This window comes from Sinohyriopsis cumingii, chromosome 16, assembly GCF_028554795.1.
Source record: "Sinohyriopsis cumingii isolate HCF-2022 chromosome 16, ASM2855479v2, whole genome shotgun sequence".
Classification (NCBI taxonomy): domain Eukaryota; kingdom Metazoa; phylum Mollusca; class Bivalvia; order Unionida; family Unionidae; genus Sinohyriopsis; species Sinohyriopsis cumingii.
This window is the reverse complement of record NC_142976.1, coordinates 25,696,872-25,719,191: the sequence shown is the minus strand read 5'-3', so window position 1 is coordinate 25,719,191 and position 22,320 is coordinate 25,696,872. Positions and strand designations below refer to the sequence as shown.

Here is a 22,320-nt window from a genome sequence, read left to right as displayed (position 1 = left end):
CTCGTTGAGTACCGCCATCAATAACTTTAAATGTTATGTTACTTTCCTCCTCATAAGTTATCAAAATTGTGGTTATATTTTCTTCAATGGAGTCCTCTTGGATTTCCTCCGGTACAGAAAATGATGCTTGTGTTATATCCAAGGAATCATTCCTTGTGCTGCTCGCAATGGGCATTCCAAAAGTGTCAGCTTCGGTACAGTCATGGCATGTAAAATCTAGGTCTGTTTTGTTCTTTACTGCCGTATGATATGCATCCCTTGTAATACCTAAAATGAAGCAATTGCAGTATGAAATGACAACAGTGGAAATATCTCAATTGAATAAACGATTAGTAGTATGAAATCGTAAAACAATCAACTGATCCTGTTACAAATTAAAAATGAATCACGTAAAAGATGTTTTAATTCTGTTAGAAAAGGGTTTTGGGGCGACTTCTCCAGACTAAGTGGGGTGACTTTTCCAGATACGTTGGAGCGAGTTCTCCCAGGGCGAGTTCTCCTTGGGGCGAGTTCTCTGCATACCCTTTGGCTTGCTTTGATGAAGGTGGATGTGTTGTTGAAGGCACAGCTAAAGGCCCTCTTTGAAGGACCAAGCAAATGCCCGTTTGTTATTGCTGTAGCAGCATCAAATAATCGTAGAACATTGTGACATAATTATTTTTTTTATTTGCTTAGTATATATATATTTGAATGATCGGTCTTTCAAAGATAATCAGTTTTCTTTAAAGTTTCAGCAAAACTATTTTTCTGGTATATTTTTCAAAAAGATAAAAATATTGCCATTGTCTGGTTGATTGTAGTCATTGCAGTTCCTGCCTCCAGAGGTGGTCAGTTGTAGCTATTTTAGTTATCATATGGCATACAGTAGTACTAAGGCCATGCATCATCAACAGAGGATTATGCTATAACAATGCCGAGTTAGGTGGTTTGTCAATATGAATATAGGATTGTTTATTTAACAATAGATTCCTGTGCAATTTTTTGGCTTGTGTCATGGTGCCTTTGAATTTCTTCACTCGAAACCCAAGACTGTATATAGTTTTTAACAGCCAAAAATATTGCTACCCCAAAAAATTGCCAGATTGTATATTTGTCACCAGTAAGGCAATTTTGTCCCAAAATTTGCAACATTGGCGAAGCCCAGTACGATCCCTGTAATTGCATTTATTTGCCCATTATTTCTTTCATTATAAAATCAAGAATTAAAAAGAATACAACATATCTTTGTTGGTTACATAAGCATGCTTAAATATTGATTGAGGAAGTTTCCAGTCTTGGTTGTTTGATTGTAGCTGACATTGTTTACTACTTTAGTGTTGCGAGTACTAGTCGCCTAGTCATCTTTCTTCAAGTCCTCCATCTTTTCCTTTATTTTGTCAAAAGATTATGGTTGAATCCTTGCAAAATGTTTTTCATGCCCATTACCATGTGATGCGAGTGGTTGCTGATTGTTTTGGTATTCATAAAGGGTGGCATTGCTGATGATGGAGTCATTCTTTTCTTAAAATGTGGATCACTTTTAAGTGTTACACATAATATCTGCTCAAAATAACTATTTCGTCATTGTCTGATTGAGGGTCAATTTCTTGCCAGGTTGGCCCTTAACTCTACATTTCATGCAGTATTTTTTATTCTTAGCCTCTTCATTTCTAAGGTTTCCATACTGTGTCAAAAGTTGATTTGATGTTATTACCATTTGAAAAGTCCCAAATGTCCCAAACATCGAAAAATTCTATTTTTTCTTCCCTCTTGTGTGCTGTCAATGTGCCTGTTTCTTCCAATACGAAACAGTTGGATTTTTCTCCTGCCGGAACATCTGTGTGTTCCTTTTTAATGATTAAATGGTTATCTTCATCAGATGATTGGCATTTGCCTGTAGGTAATGTTCGGATGTTGTCAGGGGAGTGTTAAATTGTTTTCATCCACATTGTCATTTAAGACCATATTATTTTATTATATGTTTGTGAGTTACTGTTGATAAAAATTCTATTGTCTGTGTGATGATATCAAACATTAAATGATCTGTAATACACTTTATTCAAACAGTTTACATACATTTTATCTGGTACATCAAGTAATCTACATGCAGTGATGTTTCTTGACATCTAAGTAAAATCGAGAAAAATCACTGCCATGGAGTTTATACCAAACATTGGCCATGTATTCAGAACATTTCTGTCAAAATTTATGATATATAACTTTAAAAATGAAAAGTTTGATTTGTGAATAAACAGTTAATTAGAAAATAAATGTAGGAAGTACCGTGTGTAACCATTTATCGAGGATATTATTCAGAAAATGATAAAATTAGAGATTTTGTTGATGTATAATTGTGATTTTTTTGTAGGTTACTGGAAATGGGGCCATCAACCAATTCTATCATTGGTAGTGTCAATATCAATGCATGTGTTTGCTGATCTCTTTTGCTCCTTTAAGCATTTTTGAGACTTTTGGTACAAACATGTAAAGTCTTGGGGTTTTCTTGGAGAGTGTTTAGGTGTTTTGGAGTTTCTCTGGGTGTTTAGTGAGACTGATCAAAAGGTACCTTTTAGCCATATCATTAGCACATTTGTTTATACTATAGTAAGTGATAAAGGTCATGTAGGTACATTTACTGAAATTAAATTAAATTTTAATTGTTATTCTAAAATTTAATATTAAATTAGTTTAAGCAAGGCCTATTCAGTTTCAGAATGTCGAATGCTCTGCACCTTAAATGCCATAAAAAAAACTTCCGGACAAAAATTATCCAGACACTGACATTGGTAGCCAGGTGCAAAACTGGGTCAAGAAAAGAGAATTTCAGGTCTGTCATAACAAATAACAGGGTTAGTATGAATATGTTTTCAGTGTGCACTGCTTTCATTGTGACATCACATTGTGTGACGTTCAGTCCATTTCGTATTGGATCAAACCTTTAGGTTATCCTTGTCCCAAAATGTTCACATGATTTAACATTGATTTCACAGAAAGTCAGGGGTCACAATACCAGATGAAGTGGGTGACTAAGTCACCTAAAAAAATGTACGCTTTGCCTTCTTCTGTTAGGAAATTTAAAACACTTCGTCCTGTGATGTTTTGTAGAGGTACATTGACTGACCATACATTTTCAGATGCCCCCTTGCCTTAGCCAGGTTAGTTCTTGTTGTGTTGTAGCGAAATTTATTCATCAAACCATCAGTTGCTTGGCCTCGTTTTGATATAAATTACACTGTCATTACCAATTTTTTGAGATCATGGTTCTTTTTTATTATAATTTGTGCATATATACAAGAAACACATACTTTAACAATATATTTCATAATTATATCACCATTATCTACATTTTTTCACTTATTTATATGAAAGTATTAAGATTCTGTATCTGACGACTAGCAGTCTTACTTTAACAGTATATTTTCAATTGTCCTTTAAGAGAATCTTGATATTTAACTTATCTTGACCTGTATAATTTCTTGTAGATAATGGCAAGAATAGATAATAAAATAAATTAAAACCTTCCCCAGTAACTGTCTTTTTTCCCCTCATTATTTGCACATCTGGAGAAATGAGTTATAAAGGATGCAAGACAGTTTTGATTGATATGATTATGTTATATGTGAAATTAATGCTAGTTTTCATAATTTAAAAAATGGGCAATCAAAATACTTGCTGACTGTATGAACAAATGTGCACTTGAAACATCTTTCATTGTACCAAAGACCACCATATTGCTCTGGTTCTCTTAAAAGATTTTCTTGTGCCAGGCCACTATATGTGTGGTAGTTACATTCAGGCCAAGAACCAGGCTTGAATGTTGGTAGTTCTTACTTAGAACACTTTGTCTGTTTACTAAACAGTGATTGAGAAGTTATGAATAACATCTTGGGCAGTCTTACTGCCAATCCAGTGGCGGATATAGCCATCCAATCTGGACACCACAGTGGTCATATTGAAAATCTTGCTTTAGTTACTCCTTTATAGATGGTCATATCAATGTGTTTTTTGCTGAACTGATCTCTAGTTGGTCCTAAATGAAACAAGGCTTCCCAGACATCCAGTATGTCTGCCAATGACCATCTTGAAAACCTTGTTATCACTACATCATAATGACTGGTCATATCAGCATGGGTTTTTCGCTGAAAATGGTGCTGTTCTGATGTCACAATGGTCATCTTGAAAATCTTATTGCTACTTAATTAGGGTGAAAATCTTGTTATCACTGTTGAATTTCAGGTAAAATTAAGAAATGTTTTTATCTTGAATTCCTGGAAATTCTTTTTCACCTGTAGATCATCAGTCCCTTCAAGACTCTTGTTTATGAATCATTCATACAAAACACCCACATGTTGAGAACACAGTCATGTTATTCAAGAAATCTAAGTAAATTTTATGTTCTTTGAACTTGTGTACTCAGCATACATGGTGTTACACAAATGTCACTATTTGTGTAACTTTGCATTAACACCATAATAAGATGGACAGCTAACTATTCAAGTGAAACATCAGCCAGTACCTGTAGGCATTAAGTCACACTGGCTGCATGCCTGCATACCAGCAGATAACTTCTTTGCAAATACAGGTGATTAACAGGGGTACATCAAAGGGAATGTAGATGCATCATGTGGGTTGCACAGATGAGAAGAAATGCATGTTCTCTGAAAATGTGATGCGTATCTGACACGGAATCTAGGGTCCTTGCGAACCCTGATGATACATTTTTTTGGGGTTAAAAATTAAGAATGAAGTGGTGTAGTCACAAGTAAGTGATGCAGGTTTTCTCTTTGAATATTGTCATATTTACCCTTGTGCCATGCATACCCATTTGCAAATAAATAAGCAGATCAGGGTCTGTGCTGTTCATGATACTTATGTGAGTGACCATAGTTAAGCTGTTAGAGGATCAGACTCGCAAACTAAGGTTTGATACCTTGATATGTCCCTAGGAAAGGAACTTAGCTCCCATTTGCATGGCATTATGTAGCCAGTAATGTGTTGAAATGTTATTAGTAACTTACTGATCAAAAATCATTATGCTTGCAATATTTGTTCAAGTCTATACAACCCTGATCTGCTGGAGTGTTACATTTGCAGTCTACTCTGTTTAAAGTTGGGTTTGTATCGTACATTAATATGTCCAGTCACTATGTTACCCAATCATTTTTCTCACGTATTTACAGGTTTAGTTGCCAGTGATCTCACAATGGGAAAGAAGAAGAAAATAGCATCCCATGTTATTCATGATGTTGTGGAACCAAAAGCCCAGTTGGTTAAGAGCTTGTTGTGCTCTCAGACATTTCTCTACACTGCAGTTCGGATACTGGCACTTGTTATTTTCTACTACTTCTTTTCCATTGGACTTACTTTCTACAATCAAAGGTTTATCCATGTAAGTTTTCTGCAGATGGTATGATCTAGTGCTGTTTAATCAATTCAATTGGTTAGGAAATATTCTCTATAAGTAAAATTACCAGTGAATAAATGACAAATTTTGTGACTTTTTGTGCCACAATCCTAATATTTCAGACTGTATGCTTTTATTGGTCCAGTAGGTGAGTGAGGGAATGAGCCTTCCATAAATAAACAAATTGCAGTTGTAATATTTTAATGACTTCATTACCGTGATATCATTAAAAATTGAAACCTCAGTAAATCGAAATCCCTTTGAAACCAATCATGCTTCTTGTCTGGTACTTTTCTCTCTTTAATTTCAGTATAATTTCGCCTGGTTAACCAGACCCCTCTACACTAAGAATGGAAAGAAATATTAGGTCCTGAATATTAATTTTACACTAAACATGAAACTTAATGAGATTGTATGACCAGACCATTGTCTTTCAACAGCTTTAAGCTTTGCATTGTAAAATGAAACCGGACATAACATAGATGCACATATAGATACAATGAAATTTTAAGTACAAATGTCTATTTTAAAAAAAACAATTGAATGGCTATGGATGTTATATGAAAACATGTAAATTTTTTGTTATATACAGTATGACATTACTTGATCACATCACATTCTTAGGTGAAAATGTAAAACCTTAATAAAGCACAAAACTCAAAACACTGAAAATTTTATTTGGTCTAGGGGCTTTTGGTCATTAATTAAGCAATGAAAGGTATATTTAACACAATGATAGACTCTATATAGTTGCAAAAACTATTTTCCTAGTGCAGTTTTTTGCTCAATGGGTCATAAACCAGGATAGCTTATGGAATGGTCTGTTGTCTGTCAGATGGCCTTACATTATCACTGCTTATATGAAGATTGCCTTGAAACTTTACACATACATTCATCCCATGGTCTAGTTGGTCCGAAATAAAAATGGCCAGCTTCATAATAATGTGTTTGCTACTCCTCCAGAATTGATGGTCATATCAAGATGGGGTTTTCAAAGAAAGTTATGTCATTTATTCTTATATGAAAATGAAAATGGTGCCAATCTGACATGCAATATGGTCACCACAGCATCTGTCTTGAAAATCTTTTTGTCTATACACTTTCTTCATGGGAAGTCATACCTACATTGGGTTTTCAACAGAATACATCGTATGATGTCTTGTTCTTCTTGGATAAAATGGTGCTGATCTTATGTCCACTATGCTTGAAACAGTGTCCAACTTGAAAATCTTGCTAGCATTGCTCCATGATGTTTTCACTGGAAGACTTATTATATCTGGATGGTCCTAGATGAAAATGGTGCCACTTGCATGTCCAGTATGGCTACCATAGAGGTCATCTTGAAAATTTTGTTATAGCTTTTCCAGAATGAATAGTTATGTCAGCATGGGATTTTTACTGAATGACTCCTTATCATGTCCAGTTGGGCTGCTATGATGTCTAGTATGGCCGCCCACCATCTGAATTTCTTGTTCTTATCATTCCAAAATGGTCATATCAGCATGGAGTTTTCTCAGAATGACTTGTTATGATGTCAGGTTGGCCATAAATGAAAATGGTGCTGTTCTGACATTAAACATGGCAACCACAATGGCCATCTTGAAATTTGTGTTATTACTCCATCTCCTAAATGGCTGGTGACATCAGTATTGTACTTTCACCAATTTGAAAGGACTTCCTATGGTGTCTAGTTGGTCCTGAATGGACATGGCACCAATCTGATATTCATTATGGCCACCATAGTAGCAATGTTGAAAAGCTTGTAATTGTTACTCCTCTAAAATGAAAAGGCATCCTTGGGTTTCTAACAGAAGACTTCTAATAATGTCTTGTTGGTCCTGAATGAAAATGTTGCCAGTCTGATATTCATAATGGCCACCAAAAGGAAAATGTTGCCAGTCTGATATTCAAAATGGCCACCAAAATGAAAATGTTGCCAGTCTAGAATTCAGTACGTGCACCACAGATGCTAATGTGAAAATCTTGTTATTGTTCTAGTACACAGCTTTTAAAAGGAAGAAAAGTTCTAATCTTCAATTCCTGTAAATTCTTTTTGGCCAGTACAGCATCAGACCCTTCAAGGACTCTTGTTGAGAGTTTTTATACATCAGAATGCATGATGTGGACTCTGTGTGTGTGTGTGTGTGTGTGTGATGTAGATTTGTAATGTAGTTTTAACAATTTTACAGTCATATTGTAATGATGTCTGCAGTGTGGCAGTTTATAGTGATGTCTGGCACTGGGGCATCATGCTGTTGTTAGTAACAGTTTTATAAGTCTTTGGTATGACTTGGCTAGGGTTCAAACCCCTGACCTCCTGCATCCGAGGCAGATGTTCTAACCACTAGGAGCAGTCAGATGTGGAATGTGATCCTGACACTAAACAAAAATAAATTTCTTTTGGTAGCAGTTTATTAAATATGTTTACTTATTAGAATTTGCCGTACTGTAATATATCTAGGGACTAATTAGAGTTAGAATGAATTACAATGTATAGTTTCAGCTGTGCTTGTTTGAAGTCATATGGTCTAAATGCATGGTATACTGACCAATTTGGAAACATAAACCTTAACTGAATAATAATTGGTCATGAATTGTTAGTTGAAACTGATGATTTTTCAATGATTTTTGGACAATCCCAACACTACTGAACAGTAAACTTACAATATTCTTGTTATTACAGCATTTTAAGTTTCCACTATCCTTGACTCTCTGTCATTTGGCTGTGAAGTTTATCCTGGCGGGATTATGCCGTTCACTGATAGAGTGCAAGACAAAAACACCCAGAGTAATGTTATCCTGGGGAACAAACCTCAAAAGAATAGCCCCAACAGGTAAGCAAAAGAACCATTGCACCATATCTAAGTAATACTTAATGATAGTTTACATTATGAATAAAATTACAATGAGCAGAGACAAAGCCCAAGTCACCATTAAACAGAAAACACAATCCAGACAAACTTTGACAAAATGAGTGCATCCTCACACAGCATTTTCCATCTCCTTGTAATTTTATTTTAGTTGGCGTTTAAGTTTATAGACAAAAACTGGAAACCCAATGCAAAATAGCTTATATAAATGGGCATAATTTTCCTTCAGAAATAAAGTTATTGGAATTTATGCTTAGAATATTTGATTTTCATTGTCATTTAGTAGCTGTTACATTGCATTTGTCAGGCAGAATTCATCCTTACTATAATTTGTGGCTTTTTAAAAAATTGAGGTATGAGTATGCATGTGAGAATTTTTATTTGTATACATGGGTGAGTCCAATTTATGAATTGTAATGTTGAATTTTGATAGCTGTAGAGTGCACAGTCATGGAAATTTATAGTTGACCACTCATTTGTTTGAAAGTCTCTTGTGGTAGTTTGCTTTTTAAATTTGCTACAGTTGGACATTAAAAAAAGTAATGTTTTTTTCTGTGCAGATAATTAGTGTACTAATGAATATTATAAATTTTCCCATATATTGTTTGGAAGTTTAATATTCATATTGTCCTGTCTCTAAAAATCTGAAGTTTTAATCCATGATATTTTCTTCAGTATGGCACTAACACTCCAGATGTGGCTATTATTGCCCCAAATATTTAATGAAACTAAGTCACTTAATTGTGGAGTTTTTTTGAAATGCAGCTATATATATGAAGACCCAGACAACAACAACCAAAGAGAAATATTCCATTGAAAAAAGCTGAGACTTTAAAAATATGTGAAATTCTTATGTTATAGTCATCTTTATCAAAAACTTGTAAACCCAGTTTAGTTTACTGGAAAAGGGCAAACAAAAATACTGACCCACATATATATTTAAGCATTTTTTTTAATACAACACAAGTTAATCCACCTAACTGAGAATAGTAATTGATGTACAGGATTGTTTTGTCTCCCAGTGTTTGCTCTAGCAGTAAATGTAAAAGAAGCCTGCTGGCTTGATATTATGCTGATGGCCATTAGTTTTATCAGAGTTATTTTGTGTTTATTTCTGCTGTCTCGAGATGAAAGGTTGTTCTCTTTTATTACCATTAACAAGGTTGCCGCTGATTTGTTGACTGATCTACTTGATCATGAGCTGTGGAGCATGTCAGCTATTGACACCTGAAGTTAAATCACCTGTGAAATAGGGTAATGAAAGCAGTTTTATGGCCCGAGGGTTGATTATTCAGTCACCAGATTATGTGCATGGCTAAAACATTCAATAGTGTGAATTCCAGCGTGAAATTTTTTCAGTGGCTTTAGTTTAGTTTTTTTTAAAACATTCTTGGTGTCCAGATAAATTTTGTGCTATATAAAACTACTATAAATTTGGAAATTGTGTTGTCCAGAAAATTTGAGGGTCTGACCAATTGGGTAGTACCTTTATGTATGAATCAACTATTAGCTTTCTTTCTGTCGTCCATGCCAGGTTTCAGCATATGGAAAATTCTTCAAGATGGACTTTCAGCAATAAAGTTTAAATATTAATCGCTTATAGTCATTAGTGGTCCATTATGACCATGTTTGAAATTATTAAAAAAAAAAAAAAATTATGTTGTGAAAGATAAAGGCATAATGTTAAGTTTATATTTGATGGAAAGAAAAAGTCGTTTTATTCCAAGTCAGCAGTGTGTTGTCTGTCTTTAGGTGTGGAATGTATGGTGAGTTTGGTGAATGGTTGCCATTACTTTAGACTGACTTTATAACATCATCAATGACCCTGACTTTCATTTGTGTCAGATTTTCCTATCTGCTGTTGAAGTTTTAGTGCACTTCACAAAGTATAATAAATTGAACAGGTCTTTTGCATTTTTAGTACACTTAAACCTGTTATGAGTGACCTCTGCTATGAATGACCATCTGTCATTTGTTACCACAATCATAATGCAGGGATTGATTTTATTTTCTAAACACACTGTTGTGAGCGACCATCTGCTGAATGTGACCAGCAACTATATTTTAGCAAAATATGCATTTTGACACTGCTATGAACAACGGCATAGAAAAAACAGAGACCAACACCACTTACGTTAATTTAATCTTTTGTAGCTGCTTAGGATATCATGCATGCAGATTAAATAGAACCGAAGTTGAACAGAGATAAACACCACTATTATTTAATCCTTTGTAACCATGACTGCTTAAATAGTAAAGACTGTTCTAAGAATTAAAAAGTTTTCCCAAATTTACAAGTCAATTCATTTGTTACATGCTGTAAACCAGACTCAAGTACATGTAACTAACTACCATGACAGAGCTGAGGTCATGTGAATACCCAGTATGATTAACTATTTTTTCATCAAAGGGACATGTGTAGTTAGTTTAAAGGTTTGTATTGTTTCTTTATCTTTTGAGAAAACCCACACTACACCGATAATGTCATAGTGAGGAAAAGTTTGAGAATGTTTCAGTGTAGTGATCAAATATATCTTTTGCCTTTCGAGTTAATCCATAATGTCTTGGGTTGAATGAGCTTACTTAAACCTTGTCTCAAAATAATTATAATGTTTCTGGATGGGCAAATTATGGCTTTTGATTTCATTCATTGGTACATATGTATTTATTTATTGCACATTTCCCCAAAACCTGATCAAACCAATATAGTCATTTTTACATCAACACCTTATTAACAATGACATCTCCTCTAAGGAAAAAGAGAAATATTCTAATGCTATAAGAAAGAATTAACCTAACTGTAAGAAGTGAAAAAGGGGAGACTGTTTGCAAAATAGTACCCAGCTTAAATGTTGGAAAAACCCAAGTTTGATTACCAGTAATGTTTTCTGATTGATATATATCTATATTCATATATAAAGTTCTTTTTAGATGAATGCATGCAATATTTAACGAGATCTTTGAATCAAGAATACATGTGCAATGAATGTGGGTATTTGTTTTTCTTTAACAGTGCTAAATATCGAACTTGGAAACCAGCCCTTTCACACAAACCTGTTATGAAAGACCACTTTTTGGCAGAAGGGGTGGTCCCTCATAACAGGTTTTACCGTATTGATGTTTCATGAAAGGCTATGTGTCTTATAAAATGTTCATTTTCTGACAGGTTTTACAAGTGCATTTGATATAGGATTGTCGAACTGGAGTTTTGAATTCATAACCGTTTCATTGTAAGTATAAATTATTCTGAAATTCTGTTCTTAAACATGAACTTTTGCATTGGTTACAAAGTCATCTTTCAAGTTTTTTGTTTATTCAGATGTTGGTAAGAGTTAAGAACCCACTGATATGAAAAAGTTTAAGAAATCTGTTGTTTACTAAGTTACTAAGATCTTGGCCACAAGCCGTATGAAATAATTGATTTGCTCTCAGGACACAAGGTTTTAAATTTTTATCAAAGCATTTAAGGCGTATGACATGTATCTTTAATCAGAACTAATAATGTGTGTGAAAAATACTTAATGGCTTTTTTAAAAATTTGCTTTACATTGAATTGTGTAATGCATTAATTTAATGCTCTGGATCACACTCTCAATTAATTTTAGTGTTCACTTATTATCCAGCAGTATTTGTTATAATAATTCCCATTATTTTCTGAATTAGTTGAATTTTCTTTGAAAAATTTAAATCATTGATTTTGTGACAAATTATGTATCTGTATAAATTTAGTCCCCATTGTGTGGGGCCCCGAGTGGCCGAGTGGTCTAAAGCGCTCTCCGTTATGGATCACTGCCATCTCACCTCTGTCTGCGTGGGTTCGAGTCTAGGATTCGGCCAATGTGGTTATGTGAGAAAGCTTGCCAGTGGCTTCTTGTGGGTCGGTGGTTCTTCCTGGGGTTTTTCCCGGGTTCTTCCTCCACAATTAATACTGGCCGCCATGCATAGCCTATCAAGTGCTGAAAAATGGCGTTAAACCCCACAACAACAACAACAAGTCCCCATTGTAATTCAACCTTTGGATAAATGAAATCATTGGTGCCATAGGTGTGCTTTCAGCCAGCAAAAAAGGTTACACTAGCAGCTATTAAAGATTTTACATCGCAGTTTGGCTGGTCACCACAAACCTGGAATGTTTTGAGTGCCAAATGTTTTGTTTTAAAATACATATTAATTGTGATCCCACACTTTTTGTATCACCTTTAGTGACTTTGGCCATTGCTAGTGCCAACATAGAGGTGGATCAACATGCACAAAAAATGGTGGTAGATGTGGTTGGTTTTTTTCCTGACAAAACAAATCTGTCAAACTCACCTATTTTGACTACAAGAACAGACTTAGAGACTTCGTAATTTTGACTTCCTTAATTATTGTCAGCACTTTTTTTTTGGTTTCGCAATTTTATAGTTTTTTTTTGTATCTTGTCTTTGTACATGCTTTTATGTGTTATCTAATATTGTAAAGGACTTAGAGCTTCTAAAGATTAGGTGTTGTACTAAGACCACATTATTATTATTATTATTATTATTATTATTATTAAAGGGGTAACAGTTTATTTGGGGGACAATGGCCACAAATTTACTCCTGATGAAACACTGCATTTATGAATAGCTTTTATAGATGTAATTTAAACTACCAATACAATTCTCCTTTATTAAAACACAATTCTTTATGCAGTATTGTCAGGCAGTGGACCCCTTTGTAAAATTTAAAAAAAAACAATACAATCTGATGAAACACTGCATTTATGAATAGCTTTTATAGATGTAATTTAAACTACCTATACAATTTTCCTTTATTAAAACACAATTCTTTATGCAGTATTGTCAGGCAGTGGACCCCATTATAAAATTAAAAAAAAAAACAATACAATTGCCAGTTATCATCAGCTTAAAGATTTATATAACCACTTCATACTGAACTCCCCTCAAATCAGCCATTTCTGTATTCTGTGATTGGCAGCTGTAGCATTCACTAAGAGACACCCAAAATTGCCATTGGCTCAAAGCCAGTGTGGCACGTTTGCTAGTTGAACTCTGTGTCAATACCATGTCTCTCACATCAGTATTTCTAAACATGTATTAGTTAGCCTTTGCTTTGATTTGTTCCAGTATTCTCCCCTTGATTAAACCTGGTATGTGTGTACATAAACAACTACCAATTTGATATTGGTCTGTCTGATCAATTCTCACATATATTCAGAAGATTTTGTCCTTTCTTTCAAATGGAAGTGGGAATTTTTCCACAAAACTTTATGTTAGAATAAACTCAGATTGTAATACTTTTATAACCATGTATTATGTGAGGTCGGCACATAGTGCTACCATTTCCATCTGTTCATATGTATATACATACATGTGTCGGTTCATTTCCTGGATAATGTTCCTGACGAGTAAGTTTTAGAGGATTTAATAAATTTAAACCAAATTTTTAGGATGGGGCCTAAAATCAGACCTGTACCAATTTCCACCCCTATTGCATCATAATATTACCAAGTTATGGCTTTTGGTGGACTTCATTTGGGAGAATTGCCTTCATAATATTACCAAGGTATGGCTTTTGGTGGACTTCATTTGGGAGAATTGCCTTCACTCATAGATTTTCAAACACTAAATAACTGTTGGTTGACTGCAGATCAGAACAGCCATATTTTGTTTTTACAATGTACTTTGTATAAAGAAGAATCAGACAATGTTCTGAGACTTGTATCATTGCTTACATTTTACCTATAAATCATACTTGTATTATATATAGTAAATGTTTGATTTATAGGTAAATTGTAAGCAATGATATGTTCATCTGTGAGTCTAAACTCCTATTTCACTTTTTTCTCTTGAAAAGTTGTGACCCTCTGTTTGTCCTAGCTTGCTCAGCATCTTGAATCCCATTTGTTTTTTTCAATTATAAAATGTTGGTGGTGGATGGGCATCCATGTTGCCTGTAGACAAGTCTAGTTATACAGTCAAATATAAGTTATACTGATGCCATTTTCCCAATTCTGTGACTCTTTCGTTATGCAAACAGAAAATTCCTCTGACGCACAATTCATATGTACATAGTTATGAGTTATCCAGACACATCAAGATCTCCTGAATGACTGATATGCTATTGTGCTTCAAAAAATGTTTGTATTATTTTTATTGAATATTTTCAATTGAAATTTATTGTACCAGAATGACATCAGCAAAAATTTGCGCTATAATTGGAATCTCTTCATTAGTTCATTGCTTTGATGGATTATTTTTATTATTTATTCCAGGTATACCATGTCAAAATCAACGGCTGTGATATTTATTTTGCTGTTTGCTTTAATCCTTAAGATAGAAAAGTGGGTAAGTTTGTTCATTAATAGCTTGTTAGTTCTACTGGTCAGAGAACAGAAGAGCTTATGGAATGGTTTGTTGCCCATCATCCATCCCCCATCTGTAGGTCTGTTGTCCACTATCTGATGTCTGTCTATCCATTAGCACAAGTCTGTTAACTAAACTACTCATAATCTTTACACACACATTAAACCTATGGTCTATTTGGTCCTAAATGAAAATTGTGTTGCTCAGACATCATTATAGGGGAACATTTGGTGCTGAAGAGCGAGTTTAATCTTCTAAACTTTGGTTCTGGAGCAAGTTGCATATAATAAAAATAAAATTTTTTCTTCCCTATGTTAATATGTTGAATATTTCATCTTGTGATACAACATGATGAAATTTATCTGATAATAATGTAGGAAAAGAAAATATCCTCTATGTACTTTTATATTGTATGAAATAAATGATATATACATTTCTTGTATTTTAAGAATTCTTTCATTAGGTTTGTCATACAAATATAAAGTATGTTTAATTTTTATCCAGGGATGTATCAATATCACTTGTTTTAAATGGGGATTTCAAAATGTTTGTATTTTTAGCACAAAAGAATGCAGTAGCCAAAAATTGCAGTCACTGGCTGATATATTTAAACATTTGAATAGTTGATACATTTTAGACTAAAATATGGACATCGTAATTCAGTTTGCCAGTGTATGTTAGTAGTTTCTCACAACACTTACGGTTTTTAAGGTAGAGTGCCCTAACTGTTGGGATAGGATTTAAATTGAATTCACGAGATATACATCTAGTATTCAGTCTTTTGTATGATGTACATTATTCCAATAAATGTAGGGTATTCTTTTTTTATTTGATTAAAATTTTGCAAATCTAAAACTTAATTCTTATGTGAATTGACTTTGATTTACCAAAAGATTGTTAGCCATAATTTGTAGTGAAATTAAGTGATTTATGTTTATTTAGACTCTAGTTGACTGTCACTATTCTCAGTACACACACACAGACAGACACACACACACAAAAACAGACCCAGATTTTGTTCATAAAAGTAACCTGTATTTAAGTGAGGGAACCTTATAGCAAGGAATGCTCCAACAGGGTTATGTTAGCATTGATAACACAAAACTAGGGTATTTATTGATGTGAAATTACACTACAATTAGCTCTCATTAGCCTAGAACTTATGTGAAATTTGTTCAGTAAAATTTTTTAAACAGTTTAATGGGATACATGCTCATTCATACTCTTGCTGTGGGACGGGCAAAAGAAGACTGAGTGGGTTTATCATGAGTGAAACCTGTAAACACAGTTGGATGTGCATTATACACAAGTAATTATTATACCCTCTGTGCTATTGCAGCAATTTTGAGATGTTTTTCATTTATTTTAGAGATGGTCCCTTATTATTGTGGTGATATTTATAGCTGCTGGATTGTTTATGTTCACATATCATTCAACACAATTTGATCTGACTGGATTCATAATGGTCATGTCAGCTTCTTTGCTGTCAGGGCTCAGATGGACACTGGCTCAGATAGTCACACAGAAAAATGAATTAGGTAAGCATTGACGCTGAGAACAGCTTTATTTATGAATGATATATATAAGATGATGTACTATTAGTAACATTAGTAACAAAATGAAGCAGTTATGACATATAGTGACTGACCTAAGGTACGATGCCGTTATAAATAACATTGATATAAGATGTAATTAGGAAATATAGTGACTTTAACATTTTTATGAATTATAGTAATTGACTATGGCACCCAGCTTTTGAAAAGTAACAGCTTCTGACAAAACTATTACAACCATTAACAACTTACAGTAATTTTGTTTAATAATGCTAGTCAAAAGTGAGGGTTGTGTAAGCCATTTTTAATTTGAATAATTAGTAACACCACATAAGGGCTTGGACATCTTACTGTAGCATATACCGTATGTAGTTGCTTATTAGTTGAGTCCAACTACAAACAACATAAACTCTGATCTGCCAGCGCGTTATGTTGTGGCAGATCTGGGTTTCTGCAGTTTGTAGTTGGACTCAACTTGTGTACAAGAATATGACGAGATGTTGCAATCACTTTGTGATAGATCTACTTTGTAAAGAAGTCTGTCTTTGTTAAGTGTTGATAGCAGTTAATATAAAATGTATCATAATTGACAATACATATTTGTTGTATTATTTAATGACCTGGAGACAAAAAAGATGCCAAACTGCCACTGTTTAAGTTGCTCTAACTAATGAAGTTTTATGAAGAAGTACAATTTATGAAGGTGTGCTTGATAAAATTTTCACAGTTGACCACAGCCTGTCATTAAAAGATCAGTTGTTTTTACTTATTAGTGAAAGTTTGCTAATTAAATATTAGTTGTGAGACATTTTATGATGGGCAACAGTCAGGTGCTCATTATGTCTGAAGTGCACATCACCCATACTGTTGTCTTAATAAAGGAGCAAGTGAGTGGATGCCTTTGTGCAGCTTTGGTTTAAATGCTATACAGTGGTCTCCCTCTTATATGGCCACCTCTTCTGCACCGGGAAAGTGGCCGTATAAGACGGGTTGCCTTTCAGTAGGGGACAAAATTTTTTGTGAGAAGTATATGCAATGTATGCAGTAAGAAAGCTACATTTCCTGTAAACATCGGTTTTTATAGATAATGATATAATATTAATCTTAGTATTACATGTACTTTAGTCAACACATCTTTCAGTAATGGAAGCTTGACATTGGAAGACATGTATCGACGATAGAGATAATCTGATTATTTACCTTATGTCATGATATGAATTAATTATAGGTTCCAGACACATTTGGAGGAAAAAAAGTGGCCGCTTTTGAGGGAACATTTTCCTTTTTTGTACTTCTATGCTGGCCTTTGGTTGTGTTAAGGGGTACTTTTGAATACAAACTTGTCGGTGCCAAGGGATTCTGGCCATAATAAGCTGGTGGCCGCTGGTCAGGGGGCTCCTCAAGAGGGGCACCATTGTATATTGTGACCACAGAGTACTGGTGATTCATGTACATCTTAGATTTTTTTTTGTTGAAATATCTGGATGGAGTTCATGCTACCCCTGTCTGGTGGAAATTAATAAATTCTTGGACACTTTTTAATAGATTACAGATAACAGAATTTGCTGACACTGGGAAATATTTCTCCACCACATTGCACCATGGAAAAAAGTATACCTTGGCCACATCATAACGGTGACATCAGATGACAGACAGATTGTTTCCTACATTTTCTCTAAAAATGTTGCTTGTCGCCCATGGTATTAAAAAATGTTCATGTTATTAAACTAAGCTGAGAGTATTTTTAAGTAAAAGAAATTAAAGGCTATAGATGTTTCTCATGAATTTATTGTGTGTACAACATTACTTTTTAGTTTCTTTTATATCTTTTCAGTACATATGTTGCATAATTGTTTCCTTTTTTTACTAGCCTCACTTCAGTATTTTCAGTCCAAATTGAGAAATATAAATCATCAGGGCTGATTGAATTGTTTTCACCCGCTTATCCAGGACAAGTGGTTTCAGGAGATTCACTTGTCCCACCTACATTTTCACTTAGGCCAAAATTTCACTCTCTTGCCTAGATTTCATGAGATGTATGCATTTTAATCCATAATAAATAAAAACCAATAGAAATTCTGTACAACAGATTTATTTTTCAAAGAGCTTAACTTTTTTTTGTCAGGTTACCTTATATAAATTGTTTTTACCCTGATACAGTAGCATTCATACTGAAGTCAGTAAGAAATGAAATGAATTTACTAGAATTCTACTTTTCCAAACTAATATTCTCATGACATTAATAATTGACAAAACAAGGTTTCTTTGACCTGAGTCTGTTCTTATAATTGGCACCAAGTTTAACACCATGTTTTTTCTTCCATATTGGGGTTGACTGTAGGTTGTGCTAAAGAGAGCTCTTGTTTTATTTTTATTTTCATTTCATTCTAATTTAGTTTAAAATGGCCTTTCCAAGTGGAGTGTTAGAAAGGGATTTTCTGCACATGCTGGCTAGTGTGGTGTATATACAAAACTACACAGGTACTTGTATCTGTTCATTAAGAAGGAGAACTATTGACAACACCAAGGCCTATAATAATATTCTTTTAAACATAGACAAGATTATAAACTTGAGTGATTTGAAATCTGCCCCATTGCTGATTCTGTGAAAATTTTATTTATTCCATTGGTACCTTCATTCACTGGTTAAATATCTGCATGAAAAGAGAAATTCCAAATTTGTTCCCTGTGTACCATTTAAAGAGAGATACTGCCAGGATTCTGTCCTAAGGGAGACCTCACCCTTTGTCAAAGAAATAAGGGGGAGTACAAGAGAGGAAGGAGAGGAAGAAATGGTCATAGTTCATTACTTACCTAACACTTCAAAATTGGTCTCTTTCATCCTGCTTCACTTTCTTAGATAAATAAAAATGAATGCCTGTTACTGCAGATTCTGTTTCAGATGAACTCTAATATTAAAGAATAATAACGCAAACTAATAATAATGTTTGCAGAAGATTAAAATAACTTGTATATGGTAAGTATTGTTTTGTATCGATTCAACATCTCATGTATTGATATGTGTATCGTTACAGCAAAAGTATTGATGCATCGATATATCAATGAATTGTTTCACCCCTATATGCTGCACAGGCTTTATTAGGTCCAAAACTGTCACAAGATGTGATTGATTAAATCCTGAATTTGTCAGTTCCATCGAGTATTCAGCTAGTGTGGGAATTTGTTTGCAGTAGCTGCAAAATATCCTTCAGAGTCAGTGAATTCAAGCCATGTCTGTAGTTGTGTCACATTTTGATATTTTTGGCTTCCATATGGTTTGGCTTATGTCTCTTTGGAGAATAGTTACTTTGGACTAAATGGCAGCCTTACATTTTATCTCTATTTCTTCATGAATTTTCCTTCTCTGAATCTCCCTTATGATAATCCTTGTGAAAGTAATTTACTAAACACATTTTATCCAAGATAGAAAGATCATTTCATTTGTCAATGACTTCTACTAAAGTGATCATAGTATACATTTAGTTTCCATCTCAAGTTTTCTGTTGTGATTTAATAAATTACTCTTTTGTAAGCTTGCTAAGAATTAGAAGAACAAGACAATATCATTAGTTTCTTTTAAATACCAAAGTTGTTGTTGTTGTTGTAGGCTTTAACTCCATTTTTCAGCACATGATAGGCTATACATGGCGGCCAGTATTAATGGTGGAGGAAGAACCCGGAAAACCCCCCGGAAAGAACCACCGACCCACGAGAAGCTACTGGCAAGCTTTCTCACATACAAATACCAAAGTAGTTTTATTGAAAGATAGTAACTGACATAGTACATTATATGTGTATACTTTTAGATATATACTGTAATGCATATTGTGTGTACTTGCTTATAAGCCAAATGCAGCTGCAAACTGCAAAGACCCTGAATTGCTGACACATTATGCAGTGTCAGATCTGGGTTTGTGCAGTTGGACATGGCTAATAAGCAAGTATGTATGGTAACTAATCTTTGATTGTATCATCAATTTTAGTTCATGTTTGTTGAATCACCTGCACATAGAGTAAGGTTTAAGTGCATTGACCATGATTTCTTCCTGTTTCAGGGCTCCATAATCCCATAGACATGATGTATCATATACAACCGTGGATGATTATAGGTTTACTTCCCTTGTCAGCCATATTTGAAGGTAACTCAATTTTGAAATGTAATCCAAACTGAATGAATGAGCTGAAAATGACTTAACTAAAAGGATGTTTGTATAGCTGGTAAGACTATTGCCGTGTAAGATTTCAGGCCTTGTAATCACAGAATATCTTGAGCACAGTATTTCAACTCCAGGCCCATGATTGCAAGAGTTTGGTTGTCAGTAACTTTACATAGGATAAAAATGGATTAGAATTTAACAATTAGCTCTATATGGTGTGTTCCATAAATTTAAAGAGTTTCACTGATTCTATAGACATAAAAAAATTGAATTTTAACTTTGAGTCTTTAGTCTGAATACAGTAATTAAACGTAGGTGTTTTTATTGAGTGTCTGTTTTCATTGATTGATCACCTGTTAAACGCAGAATTTTTTTGGTAAAACCAGGATAATGCTAATAATGAGGGAACATCTCACCCCGCTTTCACCGCAACACAATTGTACTGCCTTAAAATGTATTTGTTTGGAGTTAAGATACATAATATCTGCTTTGTATGAGGTCTTTGTCATTTTCTTTTTCTCTTTCAAACTTTTTTTGCTTACTCTGAATTAGATTAATTGTTTAGCCATTGTAATGGTGTGTATTTTTTGTTGTTTTATCAGAGTTGTCATTAGTACATTCATACCCGGCCAAAAGTGCATGAGAACTCATCATTTGTTATTCATTTTAGCAGCAGTGGTCACTTCTACCCACAAATGTCATGTATTGCTAGATTTGATGTTAGTAGACCTATATCCAATTGTTATTTGCCCTGTAGCAATGATTGTAAAATATATAGTCTATATTTAGAACAGAAGTTTTACAAATACTTGTGAAGAAAACCAGGGCCTAACATTTTTTTATTTGTAAATGGCACATGTATACTCATAGCTACAGTAATTTTTTACACAAACACCAAATGAAGACAGCTTTTTTGAGTGTAGGAAGTTTTGAGATATTGAAAGATTAGCATGTATTGTAATTTGCTTGAGTTCATATTTTTTCCATGCATGCGCCAACACCACTAATTGTTAATTGTTTTATGTTTCATCATATGGATTAATACGATTTAGTAATTAAGCTACACAACAGTTACAATGTTTTCACCTCCATGGAAAAAGATACGTATTCCACAAAAAGTGAAATATAGATTGGAGTACACCAAAAACTGGCTTTGCATTCAGTCATCAAACATCGATGTACATTATGCTTTTCATACAGTAGTATGCTGCAATTTTAGAATTGGGAATGTGCACAGAGATTCATATTGTTGCTTACAATTTAACTGTCATACCTGTACTATACAATAATATTATATAGTACATGTATGATAGCTAAATTGTAAGCAACGATATGAGCCGGGGCCTCGAGTGGCGGAGTGGTCTAAAGCGCTCTCTGTTACAGATCACAGCCATCTCACCTCTGTCTGCATGATTTAGAGTCTCGGATCCACCCATCATTTTTATGTGAGAAAGCTTGCCAGTAGCTTCTCTTGGGTCGGTGGTTCTTTTGGGGGGGTTTTCCTGGCTTCTTTCTCCACCATTAATACTGGCCCACATGTATAACCTATCGTGTGCTTAAAAATGGCATTAAACTCTACAACAACTACAGTGATATGAGCCCCAGTGGGCATGTAGAAGAACAATGTGAAAACGCACACAGCTTGCAAAATGCACAGAGATATTGGAAAAATGACGAGTGCCCAGCAGATTTCATGTCTGGAGTACTTTAAGCCACCTACTCATGTCCTGCAAGCTACTAGTGCTAGAGTGTTTGTGAGTGTTCTTGTTGAAAATAATCAGCCTTTCTCAGTTGGAGAACAGTGACAGTGAAAGAATATTTCCTGTTGTAAGGAAAACTAAGACAAACTTTAGTGCCTTTTTAGGTGCTGAAAATTTGCAACAATTTTAGTCACAAGATTAAACAGCAGGCAGGCAAGAAGCCTGAACTGCTGGAAAACAAATTTACCATAACCCAGTTGAGAAAGTTCAAGTCTGCCACAGCATCATATCATGACAAATGACATGAAGT

General features: G+C 34.3%; 1 protein-coding gene across 2 annotated transcripts in view; it reads left to right on the top strand.

Annotated features, from left to right (window-relative positions):
- LOC149780099 (solute carrier family 35 member H1-like) overlaps positions 1 to 22,320 on the top strand; it is a 42,620-nt gene that overhangs the window by 5,041 nt on the left and 15,259 nt on the right. For both annotated transcript variants that reach the window (XM_089936861.1, XM_089936860.1), the window contains exons 2-7: positions 5,160 to 5,368; positions 8,067 to 8,217; positions 11,420 to 11,483; positions 14,510 to 14,582; positions 15,970 to 16,138; positions 20,209 to 20,292. In XM_089936861.1, coding sequence (XP_089792987.1) covers positions 5,183 to 5,368; positions 8,067 to 8,217; positions 11,420 to 11,483; positions 14,510 to 14,582; positions 15,970 to 16,138; positions 20,209 to 20,292 — 727 coding nt within the window. In that variant the 5' untranslated portion in view covers positions 5,160 to 5,182. The remainder of the gene's footprint in view (positions 1 to 5,159; positions 5,369 to 8,066; positions 8,218 to 11,419; positions 11,484 to 14,509; positions 14,583 to 15,969; positions 16,139 to 20,208; positions 20,293 to 22,320) is intronic.